Source organism: Myodes glareolus, chromosome 12 (assembly GCF_982192425.1).
Source record: "Myodes glareolus chromosome 12, mMyoGla1.1, whole genome shotgun sequence".
In the NCBI taxonomy this organism is placed as follows: domain Eukaryota; kingdom Metazoa; phylum Chordata; class Mammalia; order Rodentia; family Cricetidae; genus Myodes; species Myodes glareolus.
The window spans coordinates 65,645,140-65,662,077 of NC_142037.1; the positions used below are offsets into that span (position 1 = coordinate 65,645,140).

General features: G+C 42.9%; 1 protein-coding gene across 1 annotated transcript; it reads right to left on the reverse strand.

Moving 5' to 3' along the window:
* Window positions 1-10,665: 10,665 nt before the first annotated feature.
* On the reverse strand, window positions 10,666-16,697 carry Kctd12 (potassium channel tetramerization domain containing 12). Its single transcript, XM_048422071.3, has one exon. It carries the CDS (start codon window positions 16,491-16,493, stop codon window positions 15,510-15,512), a length of 984 nt encoding a protein of 327 aa, XP_048278028.2. The 5' UTR covers window positions 16,494-16,697; the 3' UTR covers window positions 10,666-15,509.
* Between the last annotated feature and the right edge of the window lie 241 nt (window positions 16,698-16,938).

Below are 16,938 nucleotides of genomic sequence, written 5' to 3' on the forward strand. Positions count from 1 at the left end.
TGCTAGTGGCAGAATTAGAGAGTAGGAAAGAAAACTGAGTCATTTACTAAAGTTATACAAGGCCCAAAGGAAGCCTTCATGGAGTTCTTACAAAGATTAACTTCAGCAGTAAATAGGCAGGCACTGGACTAATGAATGTAGATCAACAAGAGACATTCAAGGTAATCTTTTGTCATCAGAAAACCCCTTGAGGAGCCTCTCACAGGCCCCTATGCCAAAGTCTGCCATCATAGAGGAAACTTCTTCCCAGAGCAATTAAAGAACCTAATGCCTATTGTAAGAAACCTTATTGCTCTGGATAATAGAACCACTATAGAAGAAAGAACAAAAAAAAATTCAGGAGAAACCATAAAACAAGTATTTTGGCAAACTCCTATAAATAAAGACTAAAATTAAAAGTACAAATAAATAACGTCATTGAAGGTGTAGTAGACACAGGTGCAAATGTAGCAATTATTTCACCAGAATCTTGGCATCCAAATGTGCCTCTTCAGGAGTCAAATGTTCAGCTTGTAGGGATTGGAACTTTATCTCAGGTAAAACAGAGAATGAGATGGATTGAACATCTAGGACTGAAGGACAAAGAGGAAAATTAAAGCCATATGTGGCTAACATAGCAATGAATTTATGGGGTTGCGATTTGTTACAGCAATGAAATACTCATATTAACATTCCCCCAATCTTAGCAACAAACCTTAAATTAATGTATGTTTCTGGAAAGAGTATGAGAAGGTATTATAAAGAGCATTCACTGACCATTGAGGTTGTTTAAGAACAATACACATAACTACTGATCTTCCAAAGGCACCAACAGACCTACCTTTAAAATGGTTGACAGACAAGTCTGTATGGGTTGTACAAGGGCCTTTAACAACAGAGAAACTGCAGGCTTTAGAACAGCTGGTGCAGGAGCAACTAAAAAGCTCAGCATATTGAAGAATCAAGCAGCCCTTGGATTCACCTATCTTTGCTGTTAAAAAGAAATCTAGAAATTGGAAATGGTAACAGATTTAAGAGCTGTCAATAAGAACTGTGGAATAGACATAGACAGACCCTTTCTGACTGTCTTGACCTTCTATGACTGCTCTGACAAGTTACCATGAATTTGCTGACTTAACAACAGCAGAAAAAAATCACTTTCACAGGACTGAGACATGCAGAAAAAGACATAATAACTGAGACAGTTATGCAGAATAGGTTTCACGGTGGGGGACTAAAGTATCGGCAGTGACACATTCCCAAGTCCATCTCTTCTTCAGCTTCTGGTGGTTGCTGTTCCTTTTTTACATCCGTGTGTCCCTCCTGTCTCTACCCCACAGTCACCTGCCCTTCCCCTCTTCTGTTTTCAAGTCTCCTTCCACCTTCCCTGAGAGCATACTAGTGATGGTCCTTCGAGCCTATCCTGATGTGTAGGTTTGTGTTAATCGTTGACTTGGAGGACTCTAGAATGCCCTACGAGCCTCTGGGCAGCTGTGGGAGATAAGTGTGGGTGGATGCTGAGGGCTGCAGACACCTGGCCCCTTGACTTTCTTTGCCTGCCTCAGACCCTTCGCCTGCTGGAGGGAACTGAGCAAAATAACTTGTTTACCTGTGCCTGCAGCTGCTCTGAGCAGGAGACAGGGGAGTGGCTTTTGATGGCTGCAACTAAAAGATCCCGAGAGCTGGGGTGTGGCCAGAGCACTATATAAACTGCCCCTGAACACAATAAAGTTGGCATTCTTGGCATTCTTTTTTTTTTCTTTTCAAGACAAGGTTTCTCTGTAGCTTTGGAGCCCGTTCTGGAACTAGTTCTTGTAGACCAGGCTGGCCTTGAACTCACAGAGATTCACCTGCCTCTGCCTCCCGCAGGCTGGAATTAAAGGCGCCCGCCACCACTGCCTGGTCTTCTTGGCATTCTTGTTTCAAGGATGACCCATGTCTCTGTCTGTCTCTGTGTGTTTGTAAATCTCCAGGCTCCTTTCCAGGTCCGCCAATGGTACCGTAGTTCGCATAGCGCATAGGGCATCCAGGCACAATAGTAGCAGCGCTGAGTGTACCTTAGCTCTTAGAGCAGATGGATGTTTTACAGGTGGGACAGTTCTTGCGCAGGAGAACCCTGGCTGTTTAAAATGGGGAAAGCAAGCTGAATTTTAGTAAGCATGTTCACTCCTCTGTTTTCTGCTTGTGGATGCAACATGACTCACTTCTTCAAATACCTGCTACCTTGACTTCGCTGCCCGCGATGAACCGAGAATTAAAATAAATTCTCTGCTTTTCAAGTTGCTTTTGTCCAAGCATGTTATCACAGCAACAGGAAAGAGAAACTAAGACGCCTGGATAACACAGGACAATCTCCTCATTGCAAAACCCTTTAATTGATCACCAACTGCAAAGGTATTTTCTTCACAATCCTAGAATCCAGGAATTAGGATGAAGATCTTCTGGGGAAAGAACATTGTTTTTTGTCCTATCACACAGACCAAGACCAGGTTCAAGAGAGTGGATGTGTGCAAAGAAAATGATGGAAAGAGACCAGAAACCTTGCCCAGGCCTCCTTGTATCATAAATGGGTAAGGGCAGATGTGTGGAGAGTCTGTTCAAGAGTTCATAACAATGCCTGAAAATGAATGGATTACCTGCCTTCAAGGCAATCACTGACTAATTAAGCATCTGATCCCCTTGCTGCTTCTCTAATAACAACGATATTTAGCGTGAGAAGGTTCAACATTTTTGCCTGACACTCAAGTAAGAGGAACATGTTCTCTGATGGCACAGCAAGGGTCTTTATGAACGCGTGTTAGCTCGCAAATTACCCTGAGACCTCTTCATTTAAAGTGTGCATAAGAATTGTGTCAGTGAGACAGATAGTTACAAATTGGAAGACAGAATTTATTTCCAAAAGTCAAGTGACGCTCTGGGAAATATCTGTCCAGACTCTGGATTCCTGGGGCTTAGCTCTCAGCTGCTAAGGTATGCAAATGTTCCCATCCAGGGCCCAGCTGCTGTGTGCAGAAATGTGCTGATGGAACTAAATTGGGATTCTAGAGAACACAAATCAAATTGTAAGCAAAATTACCGAAATACACCAGCCCTCCTCTGAAGCATTATGGGCCAGGCAAAGAAAAATGACTAATGAGTAATAATACACAGTCCTGACAGGAATCATAAGCTGGGGAGGAAGTTGCATGTAAAATAATAATAAAGAATATTAAATTGTCATGAGGCCCTGCCAGAGACAAATGAAATCAGAACAGATTCCCAGCACCAGTCATTTACTCGCTCCCTTTGAAATGGTCCCAGGAATCTGCAGACAAGGCAAGCGTTCTCTCGTGCTGCCTTCCTGTTGGAAATGAATGCTTGCAAAGAGGTGGCCATGAATGCCGAAGGCTGGGAGCAGCGTGCAGGCTCCTTGTCTGCTGAGAACCCAGGTGGAGAAACGGGCCACCTTGACCCACTACGTATAAACAAAGCCAAGTGATTTATGCTGCGGGAGACGCTCTTAGTTTGCTGGGTTTGCATTTCTGCTTTTGTAATATCGTTCTCTTTAAATACATAGTTGGTGCTGAAGTGGTAGAGAGTCAGCAAAGCGCTCACCATGCAAGTTTGAGGACCTGAGTTCTATCTCAGGACCCATATAAAAATCAAAGCAGGGTGACGGGAATATAGAACCCATCGATAAAAGACAGACAAGCAGATCTCTGGGGCTCACTGGCTTAAGCTAATCCTTGTGCTCGGGCCAAAAAAAGATCTTGTCTCAAATAAACTGAACATCTGTTAAAGAGCAACATCCAAAGCTGACATCTGGCCCTTACCACATTGACACACGCACACACGCACATGCATGCACACACTCAGACACATGCACACACACGGACATACACACACATGCACACACACACAAGATCATACATGTATCCACACACAATCATACACATATGTGTACACATATTTTAAATAAGAAGTAATATTTTAATTTTATGATTAGTACGTTTTAATTTCAAAGTAGAACTTCAGTAGTTTAATTTTGGAGACTCTTTGAAAGTTTAACTTCAAAGCTGTCTGGCAAAGTAAAACGTGCCAGTCCTTTTGGTTCTTCAGAGTTCATCTTCAGGAGTTAAGCTGAAAACTTCCCTTCAAAGTCTAGCCTCAGCCTCGTGGATGTGGAACTGCTACTAAAATCCGTCGTACTTTGAGACCACAAAAAGCCTCTAGATTGAAACGCTACTCATAGCACCCCGCCTCTTCGTCCGAGACTTTGTTGACCTACAATAGCGGTTCTCACATCCAGCTGCTCATGCGAAACCCTTGGAAATGTCTACGCACATGTTAGAAGTCTAGTATCCACTGCACACTTGGATACAACTGAGTCATGAAAAGGCAGGGGTAGCCATATTTCTTCATGTCCTATAAGTGACAGTCATGTGTGAGTGGGGTAAGAACCATTCTGGCTTTTGCTTCTTCTCTGCTGTGACCTCCGAGCCTTTCACACTCACTACCCAAGCCCAGAATGTGTCATCTGTATGTGGTGTCTCCATTAACATTTTGCTGCTGGACGTTGGGGATCTGACTTGTTGTTCTCTGCACTTAACACGTTGCCTGGCTATGGTCATTTGAAAGAAAAGAGTCCCCAAAGGGAGGGGCACTAGGGTGTGTGGGCTTTCAATCCAGGCTAAAATGATGTATTTGGAAATCTCCTTAATATTACCACTGTGGGGAGAAATGGTATAAAGAAGGTGGGCAGTAGACACGAGGTGGACTGGAACAGGAGGAAGTGTTCTATGCTGCAGTGGGAGATGAAGGTTGACGAGAATCTATTGTATATTTCAAAATAGATAGCAGAGAAGACTTGGAATATTATGAATATGGAGAAACAATGGATGTTTGAAATGATATGCTAATTATCTAGATCATATTATAATACACCGTATGTGTGCATTAAAATGTAACAGTGTATCACATAAATATTATGTGTCAGATAAAATCAAAATATATATTTAAGAGTATTCCAGCTGTGATTTCTCGTTTACACACATTTAACTCAGAAACACTGGCCTTATGCCATAAATAATGAAAACATTAAATTCATTTATAAAGCATAGGTGGGGGAGAACATAGATCAGGAATCTTATCCTTAGAAACACTAAGTTGATCTTACTGGCCCCCACCACTCATTTTCACCCCAGTGAACAATGGTTCAGTTCTTCATCTGCCTTGTGAAATGGGAAGATAATATTCTAACAACGCCTTTTGGAATTTTAAATTGGGTAGAATTGTAGCTGAATTCAATTTGAATACCAAGTCTTAGTTATTTGGTCTAGTAGAAAAGAACAAAACACACATAGGAAATTTAAATAATGTAGGTTTAAACACATACTGATATGTGTATATTCCTAATTTTTCAGGAATTAGAAAGCCACCAAAAGTTATACTTTTTGTGGCTTATAACTCTCTCAAGTGATTCATTTCTGTCAAATACCTTTTTGCGGGGAAGGTAGGCTTGTACAAGAATTATCAATACTTTTATAACGGTCTTCATTCTTAGTGTTGCTGCCATTAAATCTCTACTAAAATGTTCTGGAGCTGTGTTTACCACCAAGGTATGCACGCCACTGTTGTAGCCTTAGTGATATTGTGCCACGCTAGTCTTTGTTTTAACTCACTTAAGTGTGAATCGTAGTCCGTTCAACAAGAGGGAAATCAGGCCTGGGACTAGAACCTAGCCAACCACTCACTGTTAGTAAAGTTATGGATCTTGGAGAAGAACTTTCAGTTACCAATGTATTAAGCAGCACAATTCCTAAGTATATTCTAAATATGTGTCTTTATAACCACAGATAAGGTCTCTCCCTTCATCAGTGAAATGTCTCAGATAGAGAGCTTACAGAAAACCACAACTGATCAGAGGACAAGAGACCAAGTAGTGCCCATTTCGAACTAAAACATCAGCAACACAACCCCTGCACCTAAGGCTCTGGGATCATGGAACAGGGTGGGGGGGTAGAAAGATTGTTAGAGACAGAAGAATGGGAAGTTTGCTGTGAGATTTTCTTCTCCTTGAAATGTCAGGGAAACTACCGATGATGTCTTATCAACAAGACTGCCTAATTAAGACAAGGACAACACCCACCGATAGACATGTTAGCATTGAAGGAGGAGATTTCATGGCATCTCAAACCTAAGCAAAGAACTACAAGCAATTAAACAATTCTGAGAGCAGGAGAAACGGTCTTCCCAGGGAAGAGCTCCCAAAGCAATTATCCAATAACAATTAGCCAGTCCTGAAATCATACATGCACGTAACCACATGGAGACTGAGCAAGTTCTACTTATATATTCTGGAATATAGACAAACATATATGTGTGTGTGTGTGTGTAAATACATGTGTATATATACATATTATTATGTATGTGTGTTTATAGATGTGTGTGATAGCAATTAAATAGAGGCTATGAATTTGAGAGAGCAAGGGTTGGAGGGAGGGAAGAGAAGAGGGAAATAATGTAATTACATTTTAATTTCAAAAGCAATAAACAGTATGGAAGCATAAGTCTTATGATTTTTACTATCTGAATATATAGTTATGTGGCAAATATAAATTTATATTATTGTATGGCATTCACCAACCTCATTCATCTCCATAAGTTTTCTATTTTCCATCAAAATTAACATTTTTTGTCTTTGTGTCTGCAGACAGTATGCCTTGTAGTTGAGGCCGACCTGGAACTCAATATGTAGCCAAGGATAACCTTGAACTCCCGATTTTCCTGCCTTCATCTCAGGAGTGCAGGGTTACAGGGCAGACACCACACTCAGTCTCTGCTGTGCTGGGGACCAAATCTAAGACTCACTTTCAAGGCAAGCCCGCTACCAGCAGAGCTGCCTTCCCAACCCCCAACAACAACATTCTTAATATCACTTCTGGTAAATATTAAGTTGTCTTCCTACAGCTTTTATTAAGGTAAATGGAAACTCTCTAAAATGGTTTTAAGAACAGAGTTTATATATATTAAGCTTTCTTATGCTACACAGGCAACCTTATTTTTTTTTTTTCAGTTACATTTCCACAGCTCAGTGTTTGACTAAACCCATTCTTTATCTGCTTGCCTGTATCAGTCCCAGGGAACACAGGGCTAAGAACTTCCGGAAGTCTTGAACACCACACAGTGCAGGCTGTGGGTAAAGCTGAGATGCTTTTTTTATATCTATAAAATTGAAACATTTTAATAAATATACTTCATTTTGCTTTTGAAAAGATATATTGCTCTTTGAAAAAGTATATTATGCCAAAGCAGGCTCTTTGTTTTTGTCTTGGTTTTTTTTTTTCCCAAAAGTGTTCTGCTTTAGACTGAACCATTTTTAACAAACACAAGACGGGACTTACTAAGGAAGACAGTGTTTTCCCAACACTTTAATAATACTGTTTACTTTAGCCTTCCATCATCCTAACGTGATTAATAATGTTTGCTTTAACTGTCTGTGGCTCCTGAGAAATATAGAAACTGTTTGGTTTCACTTGGTACACAACTATTAAGTTACAAAAAAAGTCCTTTGAGCTTCCAAATAAACAAATATTTATCAGATTACTACAAAAGTCCAAGCTTTGGAATTAGAAAAAGCATTTCTCGGTTTTGTTGTTTGTTGTTTGACATGCTGGAGCCTCAAATATTCTTATTTTCTAGAAGAAAATGATTGATAATGTGACAGTCACTAAACTTGCCTCAAAAGTCAACTTCCTTCTCAGGACTTCAGACAAAATCTCCATTGGACTCTGAGTCCTGGCATTAAAACTGTCCTATAAGGAGGGCTGGGAATTTAGTTTAGAAGTAGAATACATAAGTTCATGAGTTCAATCCCCAGTAGAAAAAAAATTAAAAATATAAAAAATAGACTTCTCTGTAAGGTGATATCATGTAACGATTCAAGGAGTGTTTCGGTACAATTTCTCCAAAAACTGTAGTTTTCATCTTTTTTAATGAAAACGACTGCTTTTCTGGCTAAAGATCATTTACATTTAATTTCCTGTGGTTAAGTGAATGCTAATTTATCATTCTTCTTGAGCTGTCATAACAAGTATCTAAAATACTGAATTCGGGGTTTGTATAAAAGACATGGCTTCTCACGGTCCACAGGCCGGGGTAAGCTCTGTGGGTGGGAAAGGTGGATTTCATTCTGAGACCACATCTTGGAAGTGGTCACCATCTCCCAGAGTATATAAGACCTCCTCTTCCCTGGCTCAAGGACTCTCTCTTACTTTTCTCAAGAGGATACTAATCCTAACTGATCGCCGTGCCAGCATGACCCTACTTAACAGTAATTGCTTCCACAAGGGCAGTTCAGATGCCACTGCTTTAGAGAAGCGGGGCTTCAGTCTCTCTCTGCTGATATTTTCTTAACGGAGAAGTCACTAATAGGTTTATCAGCTATACTTAGGTCCTCAATAAAAATAATGTATAAACACAAATATCAAAGGGTTCAAGCCTTACTCACCCCAAGTTGACTCAAACCTTAGAATTAACTGTATGAGGATAATAACATACAAGTCTTGAGAATTCTTCTAAAATACAGAGAAGGAAATAGATACTACATAATCAAGGTGGGGTTTTTTGTTTTGTTTTGTTTGTCGAGACAGGGTTTCTCTTTGACTTTGGAGCCTGTCCTTGTAGACCAGGCTGGCCTCGAACTCACAGAGATTCGCCTGCCTCTGCCTCCTGAGTACTGGGGTGCAAGCCCAATATTTACCGTTTCCTTCCCAATTTGATACATACGAAAGTTACATATTTGTACAGCTTGATTCTGCGTCCAGATTTTTTGCTACAAGTGTTTGTCAGATCAAAGAGTTTTCCAGTGGAATCTTCAGGGTCTTCTAAGAATAAAACATCTGCAAATCACGGCAATTGCACTTCTTCCTGTCCTATTTTCACATTTATCACTCTTGATATTATTATTATATTATTGCATGGGTTAGTATTTCAAACACTGTATTGGATAAGAGTATCAAGAGGGAGTGAAAAGATGGCTCACCAGTTAAAAGCACTAGGTGCCTTTACAGAGAACCCAGTCTCAGTGTTCTGGTCACTAGCATGGCAGCTCACAACCACCTGTAACTCCAGTTCCAGATGATCCAACATCCTCGTTTGGCCCCTACAGGAACTGCATGCACATGGTACACATGCTTACACACAGGCAAAATACTCATACAAATAAATAATCTTTAAAAAAAAGAATATAGAGTTAGACATCCTTTGATTTGTGAGTTTACAGGCCAATAAGCCCGTTCTAGGTTGAAAATATGGTAAGATTAAAAAGTGAACTTATGGAATGTGTACAACTACAGAACATTCTGGCTTAGCAACACAATGCACTCTAGAGGACTGGCAGGCAGTTGACTGGGATCTGTAGCTCACTGCCACTGCTCAGCATCACTGAAAAAATTCAAAACTCTAAGTTAGGTTTCCATTAAATATGTACATACTGAGTGCTTTTGTATTATCAAAAGTTAAAAAATCTTAAGCTAAATGGTCATAATTCAGATCTGATTCTCAGTCCCTAAGAAAGGGGGGGGGACTCTCTCCAAACCTTATTCCATTTTCGTACCAACACTAATCCATACAAAAATACTAGATATACATGTTTTCATGCATATAAAATATTCAATACAGATTCTTTGGAATGGGAAAAATTCCCTAAAGACTTAAGTATGTGTCGGTAAAGGACAAGTAAAGACTGCATCCCATCTGCACACTAGCACATCATGCAGAACCTCATGGAACTATCAGAAACAGATCATTGCCACATGTCCACGTGTCACAAGAGGCTTGGAAGAGACAGTCACTGCAGAAAAGGGAAGGGGGTGAGACTAAGCTGTGCCTCGTGTGTAGAAGAAACCCTGGATGTTGTCTCTGGGAAAAACTAGGGGGTAGAAAGGGGAGATTTCTTCTTTCTTAGCTACGTTTTTTGCTGTGCCTGAGGTTTTTGTCATATCTATGACATTTTCAAAAATAAATCATGTGTGTTTATATATACAAAACAAAAGCTACGCAGAGGAAGTACTGGCAAAAGAGGAAGGGCGAAACCTGGCTTGCGCTATCCACCTTGCTTCCAGCTTCCTGTGCTATAACCCAGCAAGCCACGGGTTTCTGTAATTTCCTAGTCTGAGTGGCACCAGGCCTTCTTTGGAAAGCAGGAACTTCAAAGGCTGTAGAAAGCGGTGCGAAGAGTCCTTGCAGGAGACAGATAGCCGCTCCTACCCGATACTCTCGGGACCTTACCTCCTTCAGGAACTGTACTTCTGGCAAACCTTGCAGCATTTACTACCTTGCTCCTTTACACTCAAAGGGGGCATTTATATCATAATCCCTTATACAACCGTGGCTGCGAAGACTGAAATTAAAGAAGTATCCTGTGAAAGACCTCTCTTCTGCGATGACTATCAGACTGCCTGTTTGTTAGGCATCCTTGATAACAGGTCTGACTCAGCCCGGCCCAGCTGGAAATTGACTTGTTGATATCTACTGATCTAATAACATTGCTCATTATTATCTCTTGGTCCCACAGCCGTGTGGGAAGCACTGCTCGCCGTCCGTCAGTCCTACCGCAGTGTGGGAAGCATTCACAGCATTTCCCAAACTCCTTAAATGAAATTAGAACTGTATTCCAGCCAATCCACACCCTGGAGTCAAAGAGGGTTAACTGAAGGAGTGAATGCTTTATTCTTTAGTGTTTAATAGAATACAGAACAAGTCACATAATCAATGATTCATTACTTCACACACAACAGGGAAACCACATTGAGTGTTCCCATTACACAACTGGCTGTGAATAGATAAAACAAAATAAAGCATTTGGATGGATGAAAGCAATTTCAAAGTTTGAGCACCTCTGAAAAGATTTCACCCATGTGTTTTTGTTTTCTTCTTCATATGGAGGGGTTTTTATTCTTGGGTTTATGTTTCATTAGAAAAGTCTGAGAGTGTGACATTTTCCATGTCCCCCTTAGATTTTTAAGAAACAGCTCAAAGGTACGTGCCGCTTAGCAGATAACATCTTCAACATTTCAGAATCCAAATCATTATTACAAACAGGAATTTTTCAAATGCCCAGAAAATTTAATTTACATATTCAAAATTCATAGCCATGATGAACGTTTCAATCCCTTGTCATCAAACGGGTATGACGGTGACAGGAAGAGAATGTGTACCCTTCGTGCTCAAGAGTTAAGCCAAAGTTTACCTGGCTATAAAGTCACAGAGATAGTTGTGTAACCGTTTGCGTTACAATTAATGTCTACACACTTCAAGACACATTTGAAATAAGCAAAACTGGCTTGAAAATACTTGAAGTGGCAGGCACTCTTGGTCAATTAGTCCGTACTCCTACCAGGCAACAGTAGACTCTAGATGTTTATCTTCCATAAACTACGGTTCTTCCAGCTTTGTTTAATGGGGCCCAGGGAAGAATCTAAATCCTCACAATTTAATACCATGACATTTGTACTGTCCAAACCTGTCACAAAGAAATGTTGACTACAACATAACTTATTTATGGCTATACGAAGATTTCTTGTAGGTCCTATAGACCCTGGGAATAAGAAGACTGCATTTTATTCATTACTCAAGAGACAGATTGCAATTATCCAGAATATTCAGATGTTTAAATGATTTGTAGTGACGAAAAAACATAATAAAAACTGCAAGAAAAATCTTGACTAAGAGTTTGACAATAAAAATACCAAGTTTACTATTTTAAAATATATCAATTTTACAGTACTTGTAATTAAGACTGTAAAAGAATTCTTAAGGAATTCACTTCCTTCACTCAATATTTTTCAAACTACCTGCATTATAGTTTATTTTACATGTAGGAGTACAAAAATGATTTGAATACTAGATTGGAATTTACCATAGTTTGAAGAGTTAAAAAATTATCAAAGCTTTGTCACACGTGACTGGTGTGATAAGAGCATTCCATGGAAACTATAATAAAAATTGGAATATGTTGCAAGTACTGCCAGTTTTCTCTGAATATTTGCACATTATATATATCTTCAGAGAATCAGCAGGTATACATACACTGAAAATATATATATATGATTCTGTTTTTTAAAAGAAGACAATGTGGGCTAGTATTATCACTTTGCTATTAATTGAGAAACCTAAATAAGAAACACTAGAATAAAAATAGTATTAAAAGGGGAAATTTTTCTCATACCTTCAAGGAATATTTTCATCTACAATTCTGAAAATTTAGAATTAATACGGTTCATAACCCACATGTATTTAAAAAAATGAACAACACATCAAGCATCTGATACACAAGCATGGAACATGGTACCTATTTTTTTTCCAACCACAATGACTGTCAACGCTTCTTTATAACAGTCAGTTATTAAATCTAATGTCATTCCATTATTTATCAGCATCAAATGGTGATTTGATCAACATATGCAAATGCTTGCCTCTCTGAGATAGATTAATGCAGCCATAATTATCTGAATAGCTTACAACATTTCCCCAGGTCATTTCAAAGATATTCTTGAGAGCCTTGTTCCATTTAGTACTCTAATCAAATTTACAGGTGATAACCAATACTTAAGAACATTCTGTAAGCTTTAAAGGTTTCTTCCAAAGCCCAGAGCCCAGGCAGAGGAAAGTACCCATGTCCGGCGACCCTGATTCTGCCATCCTATGTTTGTATCACAGGATAAGGTGACTACCTGCTGACAGTTTTCATGCCTTGGTTTCACCAGTAGGGGGCACAGTCACTTCCAGACAAGGAGATCCACGTACTTATTCTTCCTAACAGGAAATTCCCAGACCAGCCAGGTGCGGTGGAAAGTACAAAAAGATGTCCATGTGCTAATGGGACAACTCAACAGTTTTTCCAAGATTTGATTCATGAGACTGGAGTGCAGACAAAGATCTAGGAGTTTCTCACGGCTCCCGAAGCTGTGCAGATTTGACCAGGGGGATCAGAACTTGCATCTTGCCATCTGTCCGCGTACTTTGATCAGTTCTAAAGGCTTGATTAGTCATGCATTTCTTTGTTAGGCAATCTAACAGAGTACCATGGCACCAGGAAATCTATGACACTCACTTTTGATTGGCGAGTGACAGACCTAGATCATTTCAGGCTTGAAACAAAGGTTCTGATCCACGGTCTAAAAAAAAAAAAAAAAAAAAAAAAAAAAAAAAAAAAAAAAAAAAACACGAGTTCAACATTGAAGTTAACACAACTTCCTGGATCCTTGCTGCCTCTCTTTAAAACTGCAGACTTTCTACAGAAAGCTAACTTTTCTTTTTCTATAAAAAAAAAAGTGGCTAAAAAAATACTTAAATCTCTTCCAATTAAAATGAAAACATTATTGGATTAAAAATATGGATAGCTTGGATACAGGTAGACCGTTAACTGACATAGGGTTAGTATACTACTAACAAGTCAGCAAAAATGTATGGGGCAAACCCAGCCTCACAGTTACGAATGTTTTCCTGACCCAAGTTCATGGACAAGGATGTAAGAAACTCACCGAAACATGTTGCTTTTGTTTATATACCATCAAATCCAAGTTACCAGGGGTAAATATAGTAAAGTTTACAGCCTTAGACGAATTAAAAAACCAAATGATTCGTGTAAAATGCTTATATATGGTATATACAGATTGGATCACATGAATCTGAGAATAAAACTGTCCCAATTCATAACACCTGCCATGGACACAGTGGAGTACAGTACAAGGTTCGTGTTCAAAAAGACAGGGAAATAGCAGTTGTTGAATCACTTAAAACGACTCTTACAAAATCTTTAAGAACATATTTCGGAGAAAGACGATGAAACAAACACACACAAAAAGGCTCCTCCATCTCACAGATAATTCAAAGGATGCCACTCGGCCGGAAGCAGCGGGAATCACCTCCCTCCGGCTGTGGTGCACTCAGGACACACACTAGGAATTCATTCCATGTGTGAGTGAAGGCATAAAGTCTCCTGTTGCTGTTGCCTTTACCTAAAACACCACGTTATTGCTCAGCTCACACTGAAGTACTTATTTGTCTTCGTTGACAAACATTTCCCTTTCCAGCTACCTACGGATGGGCGGCTCCGGGTGCTTCCGTTCATCTCCAGCTCGGTCACGTGAAAAGAGTCCACTGAAACGCCAAACAAACGCATGAAAGAAATGGTGTGGCTCGGGGTTTCCGAACGGCCCAGCAGTCCACACTTGCTGAGCTTAGAGGAAAACAGTAATTGAAAAACAACAACAATAAGAAGAAGAGATCTTAAGTCTAAGTAGCTAAAATCAAACCTACTTTGCTTAAGTAAATAGGCTATAAAATAAGGAAATATAATCAACAAGAAAATAAACGTTCAAACCACTAAAACTCTACTAGGTAACTCTTTGGTTAGGTTATACAAGTATTAGCAACTTAGAGTTTAGGACTCAAAATAGCTCGATGAACTTCCAGCTGAAAGTGGGCCTTTTACAAATCTTGATAAACTCTAGGTTTACACATACTGTTTGATTTTTTTTAAATGTGCATGTACTCAAATGGATGGTATAAACTTCCAACTTTCAAAGAATAAATGAGTATGTCCTCGCCCCCCTCCCCTCCCTTCCTCCCTTCCATCCTCCCTCCCCCAACCCACCTGCTAGTCCTAGACCTAAGGGCTGTGTGCTACCACTGCCAGGTGACTTGCTGCAGCGCTGGGGGCCTGGGAAGCCTTGCCTCCTCTTCCCTGCTCCTTGCCTACAGGTGCAGCCTTAACCAATAAAACTGAAAGCTTCAGCAAACAGCTGACGAGAAAGGGCGCCTCCGCAGGCAGGAAGATCACTTTCTACAATTTTAAGCCACAGGAGAACTATTGTGTGGGGAAAATAGGATCCTCTCCAGTTACCAGTACTAGGATTTACTTCTACCTGTAACCTAAAAAAATTACTTTATTTACAGTCTCTGAACTGCCTCCGTGGGGTCTTAATTCCAATACAGTCTTCCACTCGATCGTCTAAAACTTTATCTTTCTAATGAGGATCAAGTCTTGTAACAATCTTTTGAACACTATCTTTACACAGCGCTCTCAGTTCTGAGCTCTGGAACCTCTGTCTTGTCAAAGGACTCTAGATTTCAACGCCTTTTCCGCACTGCACGCTGGACACGGTCCAATCCAGTTCTGAACAATTCAGTCCTTCCCAGGTACTTGGTGACTTTGCGCCCGCACTGCCCCCCACTAGATCTCAACTCAAATACAATCTGGGGGAAGGGTGGTTGGAGGCCAGGAGTAGAGGCGGCTTAGGTAAATGGAGGGCTACATCTGAGCACTCTCGGTCAGCGGGGTCCAAAAAAGACGAAGAAGGCCAGAGGATTTGTGACTGCAGATTCTCAAGTGGGGAGCTGACGGGTCTGGGTGAGCTACTCGGGGCGGGGGTGGCCGGGGTGGAGAGCAGAAGGAACGAAGGGAAGGGGGCTAGGGCATCTATAACCCTGTGGTCCCCAGTGGAGGAAGGGAAGCGGGCACAGGAGTGGTAAGGGGTCTGGGGAGCTCACTCCCTGCAGAAGACGTACTCGGTGTAGCTGGTCCAGATCTTGTCCTCGCTCTGGTCGGTGCTGCTAGCAAAGGCGCAGGTGCCAGTGGAGCTGCACGCCACCATGTGGAAGCCCGACTCGGACAGCTTATCGAAGGCCTGCTCTAGAAAGTTGAACTTGAGGTAATAGCGCGAGGTGTAGCGCTCCGGAGGCCGGTCCGGGTCCCGGCTTTCATTCAGGGTGTCCCCAAACACCTCCTTGGCCAGCGACGTCTTGCCGCACACCGTGATGCGCGCCACCCGCCGGAACTTGGCGTCCGCCTGGGCGTCACGCCCGATGGTGTAGGAGCCGCGGTAACCGATGGTGATGTAGCCGGAGCGCCGGCCGCCGTCCAAAGACTGGGACGGCGTGAGCAGGGGGCCCGCTGCGCCCCCGGACGGGCTGCGGCTAGCCAGCTCCAGCGTGGGCGAAGGAGCCCCGGCCGAGGCGCCCTCGTGCAGCTCGGTCTCCGAGTAGCCCAGCGGCTGCAGCTCGTCGCCCAGCGAGCCATCCTTGAGAACCCCGCGGCGCGAGTGCGGTGGCGGTGGCCCGGGACCCGGCTGCTGGGGCGCCCCGAGGCGACGCACGAGCTCCGGCAGCTCGAAGTACTCGGCCTCGCGCTGCAGCCGGCTGCGCTCGGGGAAGTAGTCGGGCAGCACGAGCTGCAAGTCCCGCAGGTAATCCAGGATGTAGCGGAAGAGGAAGCCGTCCCGATCCAGAAAGAAGCGGCCTTTGCTGTCCCGGGCCAGCTCCTGCGGCTGCTGCTGCGTGAACATACGCCAGAGCAGCGAGTCAGGGACCGAGACCACGGTGCAGCGCCGGGTCACATACACCTGGCCCCCCACGTTCAGCTCCACGATGTCCGGGAAGAGCGGCGGCTCTGCCGAGGAGGACGACGAGCCGCTGCCACCCCCGCCTCCACCCCCGTTGGGTAATCCTCGGGTGCTGTCCGCCAGAGCCATGGCCAAAGAAGTGGCCAGGATGGGCCGGTGACAGGGAGCGGGGTCGCGATCGGGAGCAGCAGCGGCTTTTACCCCGGGAGCCCTGCACTCAGGCGGCTGCAGCCAGAGAGAGCAGCGCGGTGCGAGCGCGCAGCTGTGCGCCCACGAGAGCCCCGGTGCGCTGCGCCCGGCTCGCCCGCGCGCTCCAGGCGAGTGGCGGGTCGCGGCCCGCGCGCCGCTTAAGTAGAGCCGCCCGCTCGGGCCCCGCGGCGCGCAGGAGGCGTGGGCGGCTGCGGAGCCGCTGAGCTCGCTCCCGGGGAGGGGAGGGTTGGGTGGGGGGGGAGGGAGGAGGAGGAGCGGGGAATGGATTTACATGCTAAACGCTGACGCGGCTCGGGGCTGCAGGCTCCACCCTGACCCGCACGCTCCGGGGGGCGACCATACTGTCACCGCCCTTCTGCGTCGG

Coding starts and splice junctions, on each gene's coding strand:
- Kctd12 (XM_048422071.3), bottom strand. CDS start 16,493: ATGGCTCTGGCGGACAGCACCCGAGGATTACCCAACGGGGGTGGAGGC.